The sequence below is a fragment of the Crassostrea angulata genome, chromosome 4 (genome assembly GCF_025612915.1).
Source record: "Crassostrea angulata isolate pt1a10 chromosome 4, ASM2561291v2, whole genome shotgun sequence".
NCBI classification, from domain to species: Eukaryota; Metazoa; Mollusca; class Bivalvia; order Ostreida; family Ostreidae; genus Magallana; species Magallana angulata.
This window is the reverse complement of record NC_069114.1, coordinates 4,984,451-5,006,859: the sequence shown is the minus strand read 5'-3', so window position 1 is coordinate 5,006,859 and position 22,409 is coordinate 4,984,451. Positions and strand designations below refer to the sequence as shown.

The window sequence follows — 22,409 nt, the reverse complement described above, 5'->3', positions numbered from 1 at the left end:
TAAAACCGTATTTAACCAGTCCAAAGAAAACACAAGGAAGGCTACAATAGCAATAATTAAAAAGCTCTTGACATTTACGTAAATGATTCTACGCAATTTTAGAATATATCCATAAAAATCTACCCACTTTTACATAAAATCTCTGCTTTTTAAAGTTGAGGAGAATATGGCAAGGTTTACATTGAACATTCCCTTCCACATAACTTTTTCTTTAATGCAGCCGAGAAGAAACATCCTAATTCTATAAAGTAGCAAATCCCAACTCATCTGATGTTATTATTCTTTACGGACATTGTTAATTATAGCGTGGTGATACACATATGGAGAAAATATTAGATTTAATTGAGAGAGATTTTTACACCATTTCCAAGGATAAAAAACATCCTGGTAATGAACAATGGATTTTTCTAGTCACTGTCAAAATCGAATGGCATTTCCCCAATAAAGAAAAAAACACCACACTGGTCTATTAAACTCATTCATTACCGTAATAACATCAATATCCGTAAATTGCAATATTTAGAACTTTTTAAAACCATATTTTTAAAACATCCCAAAAATATTGATTTTTTGTAGATATGTGCAATGTTGTCTTTTTTATATATCTATATAAAAACGTGTACTGTTTAATCGCAAAAACTATGTGTATTTGTATCGTATCAAGTTCTACCTTCCAATTACAGTCAAGACCTCGTAAATTGTTTGAATTTGTATCTGAACCTTTTGTATTTATTTTGAAATAAATGAAACACGTACAAATCGAATCAAGGTAAACAAAAATGACTCGGTTTGTTAGATTTAGTCTGCGCTGACATGCATTCCCCGCACGTCTCTAGGTGGGCTGGATGACGGAGGCCATTTTTTTACTATATCAATATTCTTATATGGAGGAGTTCTGTATAAAAATAAAGGACATTGTTCAAATTCCAAAACCAAACAAAATAGAGGCTACTTCTTAACTTAATGGGAGTATCTAAACAATTTAAGAAAGATCTGGTATAAAGATAAAGAAAAAAATTTAAATTCCATAACCAAAAAATTAAGGGTTACTTCTTAACTAAGTGGGAGTATCTAAACAAATTAAGGAAGATCTATGGTTATAATATCATTTGGCCACTCCGAATCCTTATTACGTAGTACTAACGTAAGATAATCAGTGTGGTACTTTTTTGTTAGTTAACATTTTAGATGCACGTACAGGTACATTGTATGCATTATGTCGTAAAAGTTATTTGATTATTACTAATCAAAATACTTCATTTGTGAATAAGTATCGCTAGGACAAACATTAAATTGTAAAACTGCACCTATGCGCTTAATCAAGTCCGTATTTGACACCTGTCGATATAAATGAAGATAGAGATACAAAATAAAATTCTTTTTTTTTATTTGAAAATCATAAAATTTTGCCATATTTGACCAAACAAATATTTTTAAAAAAATTTGAAAGATAATAATTTGAAAAGCCCAAGCAGAATACAAACTCATGACTTATAACTTCGAATAAGTACCTCTAATCCATTGCGCTTCGCTGCTATATATCAATATTTTCAAAGAAAAAAATGTAAAATTTCAATTGATTTTAAGTTTATTTCGATATGACGTACGTCACAAAATGGTGGTTTCCCAAACTACCGTATGTAGTTTCGTCAAGTAATATACAACATCATTGAAAACTGACACAAAGTTTACTGAATTTCTCAGTGAATCACATAACAGTTATGTATGTCCTTTAATGTTAATTGTACAATTATACCAATTCTTGGAGTAAGTCAAATAAATACAAGGTCATTCTCTCTAGTCACATCTTCAAGCTTCAAGTTGTCTACAACAAAGAGAATATAATTTTTACGAACAAAATCAGTTTTTCAAGCCGGTGCTTGAACTTACAACCTCTGGAAAACACTCTCCTATCAGTGAGCGGCCAACGCTTCTTGTCTGTTTGCGTAAGTCAATTCTTGCGCTTATAAATTCGCATTGCAAATAATACTGAAATAAAATTCTGCGTATTTTATTTTGGGGACTTAAAATTGATCGCAAAAAAGGGAGAAATAGATTGTCACGAAAGTTACTGGATATGAACTTAAATATCTTTGAATATAAAAAACCAAAGAAGAGGAATGACGACTTGTTGAGAGATTTGTAGAATCATACATATATTTTATGAAGTTATGATAACTTGAAATGAACTAAAACTGAATTATGCCCATCTATCTTTATGTATGATGATTTAGTTGCGATGTGATATATATGTCATTAAATGATGACTGATCACAACAAATAAACGGTAGAAGTATACTATTTCATATGTATGTATGGTGAATCCACATAAGGGGCAAGTTATATTCAAGGGGTTGTTGCAAGTTTCTGTGTTCGAAAGTTCTAATTATAAAAAAATCGATTGTAAATTTGACACGTTGAACTCGATCAGAAATTGAAAAACAATAAACAAAAACGATTGCCTGGAATTATTGTAGAGAGGTATTATCTTCATCATAGACGGATGATCAAATGTTACAGGTAGTATGAATGATATTGTTTTAGATATACTGGCATAATCTAACCCATGTCACTATATAGTGGTATCATTTGTATGGCGTAAAGTCTCAATTTACAAATCTGGCTTCTCAGAAATTGAATAATCAAATTTATCCATAGACCTATGAAACTGTTTTTGAAAAATATCGTTAAGATCAAACCCCCCACGATACAATCTATGTTTAACTTTTAGCGTTGGCCAACTAAGGCGCAAAATCAAGAATAGCAAAATAATTTTGGCAAAATATGGACACTTTATAAATTATTGCTCTCAAGACGGTCTACTCCAATGCTATCTACTATGAATTTTCTACTAACCTTGTATTTTTTCTGGGAATACTTTTTTTCTATATTATGTATTTGATATAAAATTTGTCACATCGCCATGAAGGCTCAGAAATGTCAACATTTGATCGCTTCTTTCTGTGTATTTTATGAATATTTTATAGATGATGTCATCTGGCTAGCAAAGCGCAACATATATTGCACAATTTGTGTTAACACTAGATGATGTAATATTATCCAGAGTGCATCGATACATCGATTAGCACTTTGATTTGTTTTTGTTTGACTATTTATTTTTCAAAAATGTAACTTTATAGGCTTCAGAAGGAATATCCTCAATATCAGTTTGGACTCTCTCATAAAATACACAATAAATTAAGAATGAAAAAAATTTATAAAAAAAAATGTGCACGAGACATTTGGCATAATTTTTTCTGATAAATCATAGCTTTTCAATAAATTGAAAAAATTGTGTAACGAATTCGAATTAGAAATCAAATAGTATCTAAACTATAAAGACCGTATTGTGCTGTTTCAGTTTTATGATACACACAAGCACGTGCAGTAAATGGGATATCCCTGTGACATGTAAAATTGAAACGCCTTTTTTCATTCCTCACCAAATAAGACGTTTCCATTACTGCTGATGCATGTCGACGACGTCATGTGTAACGGTGGATAAACGTTCCTTAATGTATCACCATTTGGTTTTCCTAGCATCCGGTCATTTTTGAGGGAACATGCCCCACCCTTAAATTAGAAAATCAAATCAAACACAGCATAGACAAGTATAATTTTACATTGAATTTTGTTGGTGAACATGATCATGATTCTAAATATTAGACATTTGGCTGAATGCAAATTTTTTATATAGCGATGTTAAGATCATGCTTTTTTTTAACCCTAAAATATGCTGTACATGAGAATTTTTTGTAAATGTTTTACAAACAATGAAAATTAAGTTTTTATACAAAAAATGTAGTAACTGAATAATGTAGATAATGTACAGTCATGTGAATCTTTTTGCAACGTTTGGAAAACGAAAAACCCGTACAAATATTCCATTTGTTGAATGCCATCAGATATTTGGTATCCACAGATGCATGAAATTTAATACCCAAAGACAAATGATGTTCAAAAAAGTTAAAACCTGTTTTTCTTTTAAGAAAACGGTTTATTATGAAACCCGCAATGCAGAAATGCAGCCGTCAGCGACTTATAATGGAGTCATGTCAATATCCAGTAATGCACGAGAAATTGAAGAGCGTGTTTTAAATTCAGATATGTCTAGTGGGAATTGTTCGCAACGATATCATACGATTGTGTCAATTTTCAGCTCAAACGTCGTGATTTTGTACCAGTGATTCATTTTAAGGATATATGTATAAAGCTTTCTATCAAAAAGAATCGATCTGAGCAATTACCTAGTTACAAATTTAATAATAATTTTTTTATGAAACAGTCGGTTGATATCAAGAATGTAAGATAAATAATTATATTATCTAAAACTTTTACTAGCATTTTCTACAGAAAAACTTGATCACGTACACTTTGATTTTGTGTTTCTGAAGCGTTTAAAAATTCTTGTTTGGATAAAACTCGTCTCTCTCGCATTCGTTTTACAGCTTGTCGGACCTACAACAAAAATTTAAAAATCATTAAAAAAAAAACAATGTTAAATAACATATATGTAAAGGAATGTATCATATTTAAGAAGCTACATTTTTATACCGTGAACGAACAAAAAAAGTACATTGTCAAGACAAGCACAAATGGTTATTCATTCTAGCGTCCATTCTAAATTCATCATTTAAAAAACCAACGGTCGGTTTTATCCATTTCTTAACTAATTTAAAATAAAGGACATCACAACAAATAAGAATAAAACAAGACAGACCCGACGATCTCATCGGTACCAACACATAGAACCAAAATTTATAAAAAAAAAAGTAAGGTACATGTATGTTAAGGTTCTCAAAAGCAATTTACATTCATTAAAACCTACCTCTGAGTTGCAGACACAGTGGAATAAAAATATGAAGAAACCCTGCAAGAAAGAGACGTTGGCGTCATATTAATTGTTTTTTCATTATGTTTGGCGAAAAGTCATAAATGTTTTTAATTACATAATGACCATTCTCAACATGTAATATTTACCTGTAATGAGTTAAGGAAAGCAAAAATATACTGAAAAATGACTGTGTCTTTATTTACAGCCAGGAGACCAAATATCCAGGTAAGGCCCAACAGTGGAAGTAAGAAAATAGCACTCTTCAGACCAGATCTACAAATTATGAAAACAATAGAAACAGAGTCGGTAGGATAACAGAAGGTCGACTGTTGGGAACGGAATACCTTATTGTCATTAACTTAGTTCTCTGCATTTAAGAGATTTTGTTGGGGTACCAATCTCTTTAAGATCCATATATCTACAAAAGCAAAGCGAGCTTTTTGCGTTATTGTAGAGATTAATATTTTCATCCAATCGGTTTGTCACACATGGCTAACTTGTTCATGTTGACATGGACATCGTCGGTTGTATTATTTTTTTCCGTTATGTTTGCTATTTCTTATTATCTGCAATGTCTGAATTGACTACATTAGATTTAAGAGTTATAATTTATTGTTGACAATAAAAACATAAATCACTTTAAAAAGAAGAAGAATGTGCACTCTCTAAAAAGTTACTGATTGGTAAAGAATGCGTACATTGACCAAACCTAGCTTGGATGGATATCAATGCGGTGGTAATATTTTTAGATGTATTTGATTACTCATACAAGTATCAAAAAGTTGAATAACTGATCTGATACGACATAGGATGCTTGAAAGTCTGTGATAAATAACATAAGAAGGTGCCAGACTGAAGAAGCTTGAAGTTGTTTTGATCCAAACCAAAGATTAATCGGTATAATACCTAGTGAATGCTTTTGTTTCTATATTGGCTGTATAGTATAATCATGTTGTGTTTCCTTTATATTAAGATACATTCGTTTTGTACCTACATACAAACATGTTATATTTCCGTCCAATACACTTGTTTACCGTCTTAAGAAGTCGCGCCCGAACGAAACTTGACTTCATTTACGTCATGATTGCCTATGTACATTACGCTTCATTTGATTGGATGTTTTTGAATTGAACTACATCGCCTTCTATTTGTCACCAAGACATCTAATGAAACAAGTTTTATATTACTGTTAATCCCCCCTTACTACTTTTCTCTATTTTTCTCTGTTTTAAGAGTTTATTTTGATTTCTGTTACTACCTTTATGATTATTTTTCTTTCTACTGCTCCATTTTATCAATAACAGAAACTTCCCCAGTGTTTCTGTATTCTGCCGCATAGATCTGCTTGAAGATTTGCTAAAATCGTGTCTTTCCTGAATGTTACCGATTCTTTCGATAAAACATTTCCCTAACGATTCGTCTTCCCCCATGCTAAACTACTTAGATTCACATTTAAAGAAAAAAAATATTTTATCAAAAGTCAATCAAAAGAAAGATTCATTAATCAATTAAATGGTTGCTAGTTTAGCACTTAACTAAAGTTTTATTAATTGATGCTGTTACTTTGTACAGACAAAGATTTTAGTGTTGCCTGAAAAACTATACCTTATTTGTCTGTATTCGTCACATCTCTCCAGATTGATTACAATTCGAACTACCAACCATAGGATCACCATGTTCACCTGTAAAAATAATACAAAACATTTACAAAAAACCTTAATGTAAAGAAATGTAAATCATTTTCAAGATGGTATAGAATTTGTCCAAAAAAATTGAAGCAAAAACTTGCAAATGCTTTTACATTCATTTGAATAAAACTGTAATGTTAATTTAAATCAGCTTCAGATCTTGTTTGTTCTGTTAACGATATACTGATATCAGATACGGTTTATTTTCCAAGATTAAACTATCATAATAATAATACATGCACAAGATAGGCAAGTTTCCAAAACCTAATCAAACTTATAAAAAACAAAGCTAATTCCCATTTCTGCAAAGTATAATCCTTTAAATAGAACGTATCAGGGATGAGATCAATGTTTTACAACATCAGAATAACTTACGATGATGACAGACACAGCGGGACCGACGAACGCCCAGACAGCACCGTTAGCCATAGACAACCAGCAACTATCAAATATATTGTTCTTGTACCTTTTTATAGACTTTTTTTTAATTTTATACAGGTATTCTAAGGCTGCGTGTATTCTATTTTTTTAAAATATATATGGAATCTAATTGTTAAGCATAGTTCTAATTCACTTCGTTTAATACGTCATACAAAGAAATTGCATTACAATACAAGTAAACCCGAAATCAAAAACACATAATTACCCTTTATAAAACACCAATAAGACATTGCAATATTTAAAACTAAATTGGTTTGAACAATACACAAAACCAAGATATCTATGTAACATGACCCAACCTATTTTCTGTTCCATATCCGCTCCAGTTAGATGTAGCCGATATAACAACAATGATTAAAGGGACTCCTACAAATTTAAAACATGAAGTTTTTACTCTGAAATGCCAACAATACATGTACAGAATTATCAGCTATGTATATAATAAAAGAAAACAATTAAGAGTGTTGTCTGAACAGTAAGCTGATGTTTCGACTTTGAAAAAAAAAACACGAATTCATTATGTTTCTGACAAAAAAATATCTTAATGTGTACATGTATTATCATCATATGCGTCACCGTGAAATTAGGCTATCACGCATACGTGCACACACTCTGTTGCATTTCGTTATTTTCATACTTTGCTTCTTCAGAAGTTGCAGGAAAGGACTACATTTACTTTGATCAAATATCTGGCCCCACTTTTAACAAATTTTAAAATAGTATCATATAAAAATCAAATCTTCATAAAACATCATACAGAACATGTCTATCACTTTAATCTTGATATTAGTCATTGTTGACCATTGGCTGTGTATGTATGACGTCACTAAATTAGCTAATCCCCTCAATTTTGCAATGAATATATTGTCATTTTTCTTTATATATTGCATTTAGAAGTATAGAGCACTGGTCTGCTCAGGTAAGATTAATATTATTACATATTTTTGTTCACGAAGTTGTACACATTATACTTAACAGTGGTACTTGCGCAAGCATGCACGCGATATTTTCCAGTCGCCAAACCATCGGAAAACACCAATATTTTGCTCCAAAACATCATTTATCAAAAGAATTATCTTCTTGATGTCAATTCTACATTATGATGTCACTAAAACCGCATACAGTCTTTTGTATTTTCATGGAAAAGTAAAAGTGAGTCGATGCTCATAAACTATTGGTAATTTTTTTAAAGAAATAGCTTCGTTTTCTTTGTCATATTTTGAAATGAATACAATAAAATATTTGCGAAAGCTCTAAGAAATATGTTTAATATATCAAACTAGTCTTACCAGTACTGTCATTTTAAAGCGTAAACAACCCTACAAAATATTTTCAATGTTTACCCCATCCAAATGCATAATAGTAAGCTATTCTGGACTTTTCACTGCCGAACACTTGCACCACTTTACTGTACAGCAGAAGTCCCTCAACCAACATCCACACAAAAACAGCAGAGTAGAAATAGTGCAGTAGAAGTGCCACAACAGAACAAATAAACTGGAAATAAAGAAATAACTATGTCATCTAAGATCATGAGTTAAAAATAAACTGCATGTATTTTAATGTTGATTGTGATATTTGATTTCATAATTTTTTTCAATCAACAGAAAGTGGTACGTATATATTGGAAACATGGTTTTTTATTTGTACACTTATGTATCTTTTCACCTTTATCTGAACTGCTTTAATACCAGTCAAAAAGAGCAGCTGTGCTGCAGTTATGGCACAACAAAGGTTCCTGTGCACACATGTTCTCTCCGAGTTCAACGATCTAAATAAAAGTACCAAATGTGTCTTTTATCTACTTTATTTAAACACATTTGTTATTAAGGAGCATTATTAGACCTAGTTAAATAATCAACTCTGAAATCATATTTTAGGTACAGACTCACGGTAGGCAAGAGAAAACGCTGATGGCTAAAAGCTGGGTGATTAAAGAGACGGTATATCCGATATAGGTGACAATATTGAGGGCCATACTGTGACTACTGGGAATCTAAAATAAATAGATTTTGTCTTATTTATTGATGCATCTTTCAATCTGATCAAATGATTTTCCCGTACTTGTTTACAATACGATTCTCATAAATTTTAGATACGACACAGGTAATAAATTAATAATTGCTTTTGAAGAAAAAGTAAGGCTTAGTTTTATGATTTATAAAAAGAGTATTAAGATACCTCAAACTCTTTGACCTGCATCAGAATAGCAAAATTTGTAGTGTGGTTACAGAAGCACGTCGTATTCAAAAGGGAAGTGTGGAGCACAAAACAACCTTCATAGGACCACAACCTACAATACGATTACCTCAGTATTATACATCCATGTACGTGTAAATCATCCACAGACAGTCTTATAATCACTTTAAAAAGCAAATTAAGCTGATGAGATAAAGTATGTTGATCAATGATATGATTCTAAACGAGATCAAACTTCAACTATACAGTTTGGTCAGACAATTAGAAATGCTTGAAAATGAATGATTCCATCCAGCATTAGTGGAATATTATGAGCTTTGCATGATGGTTTCTTGATGTGTTTTCTCATATATTTTATCCCAAAGAATTAAGTATTATTTAAAATCACACAAAAATTATTATAGCTCACATTATTATATACTGACAACCTTCTTCTATAACGACCACACAATTATTGTTATTCTAGTGATTACGTAAGACAAAGCACAAAACAATCCAAAATGCGAGGAACATCTCGATTCCCAAGAGATCCACATACCTCAACCGTGAACAAAATTTGAACTCATCATTGACATAAGGATGATGCAATTTGAAGCGTTCTTCTAGCCAAAGTCTTGTAGTTGTATGGCCTGCGAACTACCTTCTTGAATACCAATCCCATACTTTATTACAGTGATTACACAAAACAAAACAAAATCTAAAAGCGAGAAACGTCTTAATGTATCAATATATATTTCCCAAGGAGATCTTCAGACTCGAATCTTGAACAATATTCTAACGCATTCTTGATCGTAGGTTAAAATGTCAAGGTTTTTGAAGCGTTATCCTTACTTTAGTGTTGTAGCTTTATGGACTGTGAGATCCTTTTCATATTTTTATACGTATGAATATCACGGTTTGATCTTAGGAACTAAATCCTTAAATCAAAACCTACAGGGTCATCAACTTCACACCTTTGGTGTAAACATTCTTTCTTAGTTTTACATGCACCGAATTTGCATGCTAGATGCCCGCAAATACACTAAATACATATCTTTTTTATAGCATGATTTTAGGCTGTCATTAAAGAATGGTGTTCATCATATGACCAATATAAAGTAAACAATATATTCAAACAGGTAAGTCATAATGTAAACAATTCACTTTAAGCTCTTTATTTAGAGGACAGTCACCGTGCACGTCACAGCTTGTGTTAATGTAAGCCGTTTCACACAAGTTAAATAAATCATAAACAAATAGATTAAAACACAATGAATGTCTAGATCTTCTAACGATGTCAGATGCCAACTGCCGACATTAAAAAGACACATGCCAAATGACACACTACAGAAATGATGAAAACAAGTATCGTTTACAGTCAATCTAATTAAAATTAGATGTTTGATCCGCTCGCTTACTCGCTACGCTTGCTCGCTTACTCGTTTGTGTAGCGAGTAAGCGAGCGGATCAAACATCTAATTTCAATTAGATTGCGTTTACAGTATATCAACCTCAAAAGAGCAATACTGATAACAGATGACGCCATATACCTGGTTTGTTGATCTAAATACCCGCACTCGATTCCTCTTTCTTTGGTTCCATCATTTCCGTTAATAGTCTGTGGATTACAAATCAATGTACAGTACAAAATGTATAGATGGCCACTGTTAAATGTAAGAAGCTTAGATAGACCATTGTTCTTTTTTTCATTTTTTTTAATTTAAAATATTGACTAATTTTTATTATATCACATGATTCATTGCTTGTAACGCACAATGTGACAATGTATGAATGGTATCGTTAGAGATTTAGTGATAACGTCCTATTCAGAAATGTATTTACACTGATTGTACAGTTTTTGTTCTTTTTAAGTAAAATTAAACCTCCTTTCAAAGCACATTAATATTTTATTGCACACAATTTCTATCACGGTGGAAGGTGGTTTCTTTTGGCCATACTTCGTAGTATTACCTCAGCGACTGATGGGTAATGGCGCAGTGTGAATGAGTGTTCCAGACTCAGGGAAACCTCTCCTTTAAAGGCAGACAACGAGAGCACAGGGCTTATCCTGATTACTCCGTCGGACGTATTTCTGATGGAGAGAGAGAGAGACACTGTCATTTTAAAACTGTTACAGGAGGTTCCTTTACCAAACAAGACACGGTGTTTAACGAATTATCATCATAGTTGACGTATCTTGTGAAAATAGTTTGTTTAGCTATATAGTGTCTATAATTTAACATCGCTAAATCACAAGGTTTAGGAAAAACAAGTCATCATTTCATTTATCATATATCGATAATCAACACATGATAAAATACTGTAAGGTGCCATCTGTTTGTTTGTTTCAAACCTTCAGCAATCAAGTGGTGCATGTTTCCTTCCTAAACAGTTATAATTTGACATGAAACCATTGCTACGTGTGATTTACTTTGACGATGAAACTTAAAAACGGAAGAAAAGCCAAAACTACAATACCCAGTAGTCCGGTGCCCCTTCATGTGTCTGTCAAAAAGCAGCATTACCATAGTTACGTTTGCTGAAAACGGTACAATATAAATATTACGTATTCGTGCTACTGAAATCTACCACAGAATCTGAAGTTGAGGGTCATTTTTTTCATTTGTTTGCTTTTTTTGTTTATTTCTTTTTCTTTTCTTTTTTGCATTTTTAAAATTGTAAATAGCTTGTTCTTCTTGATAGATCTTTTAGGAGACATTATTCCAGAGATAATTACTCCAAAAAATATACCGCATTTATAATTTTAAAATAACCCTACCACTCTACAGCAATGTTTTAAATTAAATGTCTCATCTTTCAGACGCCTGTCATATTAATTTTCTCAACTTCATTTACAAATTTTGTTTGAAAAGACGTCGAAAAATTAATATTTCATCTATCTTTAAAAAAAATTACCAAAATGAGATTTTTTTTGGCAGAATATGAAGTGATGCTCAAAATTGTCTTTTTATTTCAAAGAAATTTACCGCAGAGATTGACGGCACTGAAACGATTTCTAATATAAACTGCTCTGTTTCATTTGATAAATTGATATTCATAGCTTTCACAGTAATACCTTGGGGAAGACTCGGAATATGAAAGTGTCCATCTACTCGCGGTTTTCCCATGTGGTCGTTTAAGAACTGCATAGAGTAGTCCCCTACAAGGCTGGAATTCGATTCCTTCTTCCACACGTTCCTCTCGATTCGCAACACTAAGATTCAGATTGACGATCATTAAAGTCATCACAGATACTTAAAATATGGAATGCATTGACTGACGATAGAAACTGAATCTGATCTTGAATTATTGATGAAGTATTCATATAAAATGTCTAAGAGAAACTGTGAACCTTTGTCACTTCAAATAAAACAAAAATAATCTTGCCCAACTTTTGTAGATATGTTCATCTTTGAAACCCTCTCAGGTCTGAATATTTGGCGAAAGAGGGTTTGGTATTTTTTCAGTGCAGTTCAGAATTTCTAAAAGTATGGGTCTATTTGCCGATATATACTTAATTTTTTTCTTCAAATATATGAATTAAAAATTGCTTAACGTTTTATTAGTTTAATTATTGTTGTTAGGATATGATATGTTTAGTGTAGCCTCTTCTATTTTAGAACTGGACACTGGGCAGACTACCAATATTTGACAAAACGAATCCGTTACATTTGTCAAACTTTACCCTGAAGGTTGAATGGTATACAAATACATGTATATCACCATATCTTTTGTCGATTTCATTGATTCAACGAATTATTTTAGCCCTTTCATACAATTCGAAATTCTTATCAACATCTTAGAAATGTAAGTGATAGAGAGATAAATTGATTTAGATAAAAAAAATAATAACATCTCTCTCTCTCTCTCTCTCTCTCTCTCTCTCTCTCTCTCTCTCTCTCTCTCTCTCTCTTACCTATATTTTCCCTCTCTTCTACATATACATCGTCATAAAAGCGCCTAGATGACAAGTATCTTTCCTCATTTTCAAGGACGGTTGAAATATTCATTATATGGTTCACGTTTACCTGAAGTGTATCAGATACATTCGTTAATAAATAAACACAATTTAATTACAATCCTACCTCTGTTCCTCATATCAAGCAGTATTTTTCTATGGAGTGTAATTAAAATAAATGTTTCAATTTTTCCAGAATGGAATTCCTTGAAATTGTATTTCCTCGAACGTATTTGTAATTTTTCAGGTTTGTCAAAATATTATTGCACTAACAAATATTTCTAATCAAATGGTGGTGACGTAAACAAATGCGTCATGTGAATACAAAAGTTCCTATTGGTATGTGTTGATGTCAGCAGATTAAATTAATGAAACTTTAAACAATATCTGGGTTTTTTTTCACAATATCTATACAATTTTTTCTTTGATATGGCCTCCCAGAATATATCATGAAATACCAATAAATCTTGAAAATAAACCGAAGCTTTGTTTAAAGGTTTGGAAAGAAAGTTTAGGTTCATTTACAAAATTATCTATTGTTTAATCCGCGGCTAATTATCAAAATGAACAGAATTGTAAGATAGCAGTTTATAGGTTTGTTTATTTTGATTTAGTTTTCAAACATGCCAATATTCAAATGTCTTTCAGTACTGGAAGTATATGTAGGATATACATGTTATTTATATAGACCAATACTTGTATACATTGACGAGTATTAATTTTTACATTGATATTCTTACACTTAATACTACAGTTAAAATTCAGTTCAGTAGATATAAATAATGAATGACGTCGAGTTTTTGGGGGGGGGGGTTGTTTCTTTTTTTTTTTGGGGGGGGGGGGGGGGGTGTTAGAACAAGAAATTTGTCTACATGACTGAAGGTTGTGTTTACAGATTCCAAAAAATGAAATCATATGATTTTATTCTTTTCAATGCATATCTTTAAAAATAAAACATAAAATCCTCATTTACTTACAAAATGATCACTTCCTGCTTCAATGGACAAAAGAGCGTCATAGATATCTAAATAACCCTAAAAGAAGAAAAACAAACCTAAACGATTTTTAATCAAATTAGAAACAAAATTTCACATTTAAATTCTCTTTAACTGAACTAATTCATCAGCAGCAATGTATTTGCTAATTACTTAAAAACAGCTACAAAAATAGAGCAATACGTAACATTTTAAAACTAGGTTGTAATTCTGTGCGATAGTTGTATCCAGTATGGTTTAAATATCAAACACTTGGAGAAATTAATTGAGATAAATTATTCACAATACAAAATGCACTAGAGGGAAAAACCGCTCAAATGAACGCATATTGTTAGATAAGTCTTATCATGGTTTGATATGAAAAAAAAAACACAAGTAGGTATGATAATTGTTCACGCATTATCAATTTAGCCTTTTGAAGCCTGGTAATAAGTCTGTGTCCTGGACAGTTCCTAGATGTACCTTCACGCGTTCCTGAGGATGTAAGGCGCCGACTACCTCCTCTACTATCCCCAAGCGTCCATCCAACAACCCAGCAATATCTCGGTAACACTGTTTTCTTGCTACGCCTACAACAACTTTCTGGCACTACAACCAGATAATGTTTCATGGCTCAATTACAAGTAACAAGGTTAGAGGTGTTTTCCCCGTTTTTTGGTGTAAGTTGTCAATTAATGTAACCCATGACATCAATTCTGTGGGCCAAAGGTGAATTCAGATATCGAGAGTTATTTGTTTTGATTCAAACTTGCTTGAAAGATGCGCATAATAGAGTCTGCTTCAATTTGATTGACGGTTTACGGAGGTGTTGCTCATGTCACTGCTTCCGATGCAGATTTGTAAATTGATACATGTAACAGTGTCTCCCTAAACAGAGTGTTTTTGAATTTATTAGCATAGTTAAATTAACGATAACTTGAGCTCTGCATCAACAAATCAAAAAAGGCTTCCACCTGACATAATTAAAATTTACACTCGAGAATTGATTGCCAGCTCGGTGATAATTGTAATTTACATATATATTAAAGCAATATAAACTGCAATTTCATGCTGATATTTTTTTACGAATATGTTATTTTCTACTAAAATAACAAAATAATAATCGTTTTTCTTAATTTCGGTAAGCCTTATTTTTGGGGGAAAACCGTTAAGAAGCCTAAATTGAAGCAAAATTGAATTATTGTCGTCCTGTAAAATTGAACTGTTATATATTCCTTAGAAGAAATCTTTCTTCTGACAAAAAAAAATGCTTTTTTCAAATCTTATTTATGATAAAATTTTAAGTTACATGCAGTCTTAGCATACAAGCAGGTATTTTCAGCAAAATAAAGATTAAAAAATACAGTTCATATTGCTTTTATCATCGACTAATATATAAGTAGATACAAATGTTATTTAACAAATTACGATATTTATTATCACCTCCCACGTTCACCATACTAAGTGGTTTCGTTGGTGTATACGTCTGATAAGATCGGTGTTTTAGTTAATATCTTCACATTTTTCGCACGCTTTATTAATTCTGATAAGGATTAAAAAAGCCATCAGAAATATGGCTAGTATTCCTTCTTTTGACTATAAGAATCGAATAAAACATACCAACATACTAGTTGATCTTAATATAAATGGATAAGTTAACACTTATAATATATCAGAGAGTAGTTATACTGTTCTTGAAATTCAATAAAATGGTAATATAAATCTTATAATTCTTTTGTTGCCTACATGTAGCACGTTACATGAATCTACGTTTTTTACCTGAAGAATGGCAAGCTTTGTTTCATCCATGGGAGCAAGACATGTACCTTCAAAGGTAAAACGGTTATATTGCATTCGATATATATTAATTTTTGTAAACTTTTTTTTATCAAATAAATCAAGAATAGAGGCGTGTTCATCAGAGCAGGGGCTCGGGAGCGCTCGCATAAAATTTCTTTAAACTGTGGCACACAACTTTTGGTGAAAGCACTCGCTTTGCTGAACAAGTCTAAGGAACAAGTTACTCATTACTAGGATTATGACTCCCTGCCCCCTCCCCCTCTTAATGTTACAATGATTTGTTAATAGTTTAAAAAAAGGCACTTAGCAAGGGGGGATTGGGGATTATCGCTTATTGGTTTTTCGTTTTTAAATTACATGTATATTATTTTTATATTATTTTTAGATGAATACATTTTTAAGTTCCAACCTTCCACAATTTTGAAATCTCCCTCAAAAAGTATTACTGAGAAGGAAAAACAAATTGGAATTAACATTAACCCCATCCTTTCATGAATAGACGTTGCCTATGTACAATAATTATTTTAGACTTGGTGAAAACCTAAATCTCGATTACTTATTAACTGTTTCTCATTGCAGATGAGGGCTCTGATGTTTAAATTCTTTTACACCTTTGCCAAGTTAAACATACATAACTTTGATTAAAAGGGTTTGATTGTCGTGGGGTCATTGTTTTATATTATACATTGTACCAATTTCCTTCGGAAGGAGAGCTTTGTGTGACGATTTTAGGAATTATACAATGTATTTAGATTTCCAAGCCAAAAAAAAAAATATTTTCTACTAGCTGGTACCAAATATTTCAAATTTAAAGTTTAAAAGAAGATCTTATGTTGAACACCCGGCTTCCTTAATGGTTATTTTTTTTTTAAGATTTAATTTTAGTTTGATTAGATAGTCATACTTTCCGCTCTAACTTCTTTTGCAAGATAGACAACCTCATAAAGAAACTCAAATATACAGTCATGTAGTTGTTTTGCTTGTTCGACTGTGGATTGCAAAGGGAAGGTACAGTGAGAGATAATAAATAAATTGTCTTATGTGTTTGAAAAAAAGAAGAAATTTTAGTGAACGTACAGATAAAGCTTACTTTGTCTTGATTGTCTTTAGTGGAAATAGATAGTGTTCAATATAAACCATTTAATAATCAAACAATACTCACTGTTGCCGAAAGAAGAAGTGAAATCAAATATGGCTTCCTGTGTAACTGTTTCCGGTGCATATGCACTGGTTGTGTATTTATCTAAAAAATCAGTATTAAGAGCAATTTAATATACAGAAATCCACGGTAATCTCATGGATTCAAAGAACATGACTGTACAATTGAATAAGAACAAGCAAAAGCATTCTTTCGTGATAAAATACAGTTTCATAACGAATAAAGACAACAATGGAAAATAAACCAGTGTTGTTTAAAATAGACATATACAATTATACTTATCTCAAATTGTTTTTCAATGACTTTTGTTGTATTTTGGCCTGAATTTCTTAGTTAATATAAACAAAGTCATGCCTATTGTGCTAGTACCACATAATGAGGGTGTTTCGTCACTTCCGTTTGGACAATCTGGGTGTCCGTCACACAGCAGAGTCCGTGATATACAGAACAAACTGTTACATCCGTATTCACCCTCGCGAGACGCACACGAACCTGTTACAGAAGCGATGTTTCGTTAATTAACATTCATATAACGTATAATTTTTAAATGCATGATTGTTACGATTGTAAATTTTCAAAGTAAGGGTAGATTTTCTTTTTTTTCAACTACGGTTAAAATTCAGTAAGCTGTATTTAAGAGTGTTTTCTCCCAATAAGCGAAACTTGAACCATCTCATGGCGAAACAGAATATGTGCGAATCATCTCAGCGCGAAACACTTTTAGGTGCGAAACATCCCGTACCCGAAGAGAGGTGAGGACTTACCCTGGAAATCAAAGTTATCAATTTCATATGTTAAAATTGCCAGAAATCCATTGGAAACCCCTCCCCCCCCCCCCCGGGGGGAAATTTTCTAGATCCATGCATGCACTCCTTATAAGATGGAAGTGTCTTTAACTTACTTATTTCACACATCAGCACGTGTTGAACGTTGCAGCTTGCAAGGAACGGCACCACGTGGTTTTGGGTGACATTGAGTCCTCTACAGTTTGATCTAGATAACACTCATTATTAAACAGAGAGAGAGAGAGAGAGAGAGAGAGAGAGAGAGAGAGAGAGAGAGAGAGAGAGAACGAGAGATAGAGAGATGTATGTATTTACGTTTGCCGTTCTATTTTAGTATGTATAATCGTAACTTTTTGTGCAAAGTTACAAGTTCATTATTCTATGAAGGAACACATGTTAATACGTACCCGGATAAGCCAAGGTCTACCCAATACAGATTTTTTGAAACACTGAAATAAAAATTCCGTACTTTGAAACCTTTAAAAAGAATGCGTTCTGTGGTATAGTTTATTTTATTATAAAACGATTTTTATTGTTCCGTCAGTTTTGGCAAGTTTCAAAATTATAGGGAAAATTTTTTTGCTATTTAATTTCAAAAATTTCATTTAAAGATTTCGTCAGGAAAATATCGGACCTAGAATTCTGTTGAAGGTAGTCTAGTTCTGCTTTGGTGTGGAACCGAGCTAGATCCGCGCCATGGGACCTACAAATATCCCGCCCCTCGTACCATCCGGATAATGACGTCATCGCTTTGATACAATGCTTGGAAACGGTGGTCATCCACCCTAAGTCATGCTGACAGTCTTAAGGAAAACAATCTGAATATCATATGATAAAGAAGGGAGTGATAGAAATACAGCTGCCGTGTCTCTCATACATACTGTTATACATATGCAATCTTTCAGTGAACACGACTCCATGAATTGCAACATGTTCTATAGTTTAATTGGTATGTTGTTTATTACAAACGTCTGCGTATTACAGAAATTTAGCGGTTTGATAAACAATTATCCGTTCAACCAATGGTAGTAACTCAGAGTAATGACTCGTGCAGGCAAACGTGTACTCACTAATAGTCGTCGACTGACAAATATAGAAACAGCCGACGTCACAGGAAATGCCAGTCCACAGGTTATTCCTAAGTTCAACACACAGATGATACGTGTTGTTTCCTTTGACAAGAAAACTAGTCTTAGTTGCAATAATATATTCTTTAACTTATTTGGTATGTGCAAACAATTTTATTACAAATAAAACTAACGTAGCTTGGGGACGCCATAATGGATGTAAATTTGAAATTGTTATGGTTCTTCTTTTTGAATAGTCAGTCTATTTTACTCACTTCTAAAATATGTGTGGGTTGAATTATACAATTTTACCGATTGCATGCACACTTTTTAATCAAACATTCTACATGTAATTGCATGTTAATTGTATACCCGTCTGGTATTTATATATGTAGTCAGAGTGATTGATTTTATATCAATATTGACTTTAAAAAACACATCTTATCAGTGCTTTTGTTGTAGTTGAACAATGGTGCACACCTGATTCTATCTGTTGCTGTGCGCCGTCTGGGAAGCTCGAGAAAGCAGTGATGTCCTCTCCTGTGGTCCATATCCAGGATGATCCCTGTCAGTGTGAAATAGAAAAAAAATTTATATTTTAGACTGTTTGATAACACTACGTATCAAATGTGTAACGTAGAGTCAAAAATGGTTTGTGGGGCTCAAGCGGGGTTTGCATAATTAATATAGATGAAAATGTCAATAGGTGATCTGTCGGGCATGATCAAAACCATCATAAAGCTTTTCGGGCTTCAAAATGGATTGAATAGCCCCCGACCTTATACATGATCACCTCTTAATATTCAAAGAATGATCCCTAATTCCTTAAATATCACAAAATGAAGAACCGTAATATATCATTCAGTCAACTAAAAGATGCCTGAGAGGTCTGGACAGGCAGCATTTTGCCAGTTGGTCACTTTTAAGTTACCTTTCATTTGACTGAATGATACTTTTTATTTTTCATTATTTGTCATGTCCTATACTAGTGTAATAATTAAACAAATTGTAATTTACACCATATCGATAAGACTAACATCATGCATGTATCTACATGTAGTAATAAATTATTAACCAGACCATTCATTAATTCCTAACAATGCGTCCAAAACTTGAAAAAACACAAAAAGTTGCTTTTTTGACTTTGCAAGATTTTGATTTTAACATTAAAACATAACTGTCACAGTTATGAGACTTGTTCTCAACGTTTTCATCTCACTGAGTATGGTGGCACATTGTCATTTATGGTCTTGGTACATTGTAAACTAGAAACTCTAATATACATTGGAATGCAGTCCTATCCAGTAGGATTCCGATGTGTCCCGAATAACCTCACTCTGAACAGCATGCTGATCGTCTGCACTGGTGAAGCTAGCCAAGTCTCCGTGCGGAAACAGACGACACTGGTCACGTGACTCTTCCCATGGTCTGGCTTCTCTAAACGCCTTGAAACATCGATCTTTGTAAAAGTTCCAGCCCTGGAAACAGGCTCGTTTTGCATCTGTCAACCCAAAAATATGTATTCTTATAACTTTTTCTTTTACCCATACATTTCTTTTAGGATTTAGATTACGCTTAATTTTTGTCCTTTTGGTTATATGTAGCTGTTAAACTAGTAGTTCTGAACTCTGACCTCTACAAGAATGACAGTGCAAAAAGTCCAATCTGACGCTTTAATAATGTTATTCAGAAAATTGCACAATGATTTTTGCTGAAAACAAATTCGTTGTTCGCAACTTATTATCATCAACAATGCTGATAGGGAGGTTCATTGTTTGGTTAATCCTTCAGATGATTCTGCAAGATTGAAGTTCATGATTTACCCTTTTTTTTGGTTGATCATATTTATCAAGAAACTGTTAGACCGTTTTGATTTCCTGGGTAGGAGAAAAAAGGGACAATAATTGGGAGAACATACAGTCACCGAATAATAGAATATACAGTGTAGATTGTTAAAGAAAGAAAAAGGAAGGGCAAACGTAAAAGACATCTATATAATAGAACACATTTCCTTTCTCCAACCGTTCACGTTTTTAAACAGTAGTAACTTAAATTACACGTGTATACTTCTTAAATCAATCGGTACATTTAGTCAACGCTAATGTTGCCCTAGATAAGATACAGAAAGATATAATTCCCATTCTCGTTATAAAACCAAATTTTGCCCGGTTGCACACGGAACGCCCACCCAGGCTGCGTTTTACAAAAGAACTTACGACTTACAAAAACCAAGTAATGAATGCTTAATCACAAACTAAGCATTGTTTTACCTAGATGGGTGTAAAAATAACTTAAGAAATCAAAATAGCTGTAAATAATTGATTTTTATACATCAAGATTTTGTTCATCAAATAGTATTTCACGAGACTTAAAAGTATTTACAAATTTAAATTGTCGTAAGTTCTTTTGTAAAATGCAGTCAGGAGGCTTCAACAGCATGTCAGAATATTACTGAACACATGAAGAACATGCAGAGGTGTATGTCATTCAAATGTGAATACATGTAACTGCTATTCATACGTGCATACCATTGTTTACTAAAGATTTATATGTCCTGATAAAAATAATTTTGTTCAAGTTGCATATGTATATATAAAATCGATATCAATATAATTCGCAATTATGCAATTGCTATATAGTCCACATTCAAAGCTGGTATCTATCGTATTATCACTATCCAACATACCTGCTGTAATAGAATAAATTTCCATGAAAATTAAAAGATCGTAAATAACCATTTTTAAAGTCGACCGTTTTTTTTTAATGTGAAAAACTCTACGGAGGTTCTTTATAAGCAATCTTTTTTTTTTATTGACCTGGCGCGCCCTATCAGTTTATCACCGTTTGCGAAGGGAACCTCCATTATTTTGTAATGTTGTGATTTTTGGAGCCAGAAATCTGACATTCTTATATTGACAAAAGATGACAAAATGAATTCCAATATTTGTCCAGATTCCATGTTTCCCATCCCCGGATAACCATAAACAGGGAGACATTCATAACAAATGATAAAAAGATAAAGATGTAAACGGATTTCCTAAGCCATTGCAATCTTGATAAATGGGAATTGATTTTTACATGTAATTCTCATTCCATGGCTCCTTGATTTTTTTTTAAACAGTCACATATAATATTGTATTTTGTAACCAACTTGCAATTGAAAAAAAGAAGTTTAGAATTAATACCCCAAATGATTGTAATTTTAAAATGTATTCATTTCGCTTAGTGTCAATTTCATAGATACATGTATGTATGTATTCATGAATGTATGAGTGTCAGCGTGCACGGTTACGTGTACATATTGATGAATACTTTATTAAGATAAATTATAACAAATACAAAAATTAGCTACTCCAATTGAATACACATATATTCTTCGTATTTTTAGATATAAAAGGAAGACCCACGTTGTTAAAACTGTTTCGAATTAATCGATCTACTCTGACTTTTATTGTGCACGGGACTTTTTATAATGTGGCGAATTCAAAATGTGGAGCATGTTGATCACGGAGGGTGGGGGATAGC

The 22,409-nt window shown here is 32.5% G+C and overlaps 1 protein-coding gene across 1 annotated transcript; it reads right to left on the bottom strand.

Moving 5' to 3' along the window:
* Positions 1 to 1,472: 1,472 nt before the first annotated feature.
* On the bottom strand, positions 1,473 to 21,629 carry LOC128180423 (adhesion G protein-coupled receptor L4-like). The gene is made up of 29 exons (XM_052848533.1): positions 21,571 to 21,629; positions 20,168 to 20,385; positions 19,365 to 19,449; positions 18,888 to 18,989; positions 18,452 to 18,620; positions 18,225 to 18,266; positions 17,934 to 18,025; positions 17,402 to 17,524; positions 17,036 to 17,116; positions 15,853 to 15,899; positions 14,557 to 14,682; positions 14,077 to 14,133; positions 13,058 to 13,169; positions 12,218 to 12,355; positions 11,620 to 11,680; positions 11,113 to 11,233; positions 10,692 to 10,759; positions 9,145 to 9,256; positions 8,856 to 8,959; positions 8,632 to 8,734; positions 8,307 to 8,460; positions 7,263 to 7,329; positions 6,898 to 6,964; positions 6,440 to 6,516; positions 4,981 to 5,107; positions 4,829 to 4,870; positions 4,372 to 4,458; positions 3,444 to 3,573; positions 1,473 to 1,825 (listed from the first exon to the last, which is right to left on the bottom strand). Exons 1-29 carry the CDS (start codon positions 21,620 to 21,622, stop codon positions 1,773 to 1,775), a joined length of 2,817 nt encoding a protein of 938 aa, XP_052704493.1. The 5' UTR covers positions 21,623 to 21,629; the 3' UTR covers positions 1,473 to 1,772.
* Positions 21,630 to 22,409: the final 780 nt, after the last annotated feature.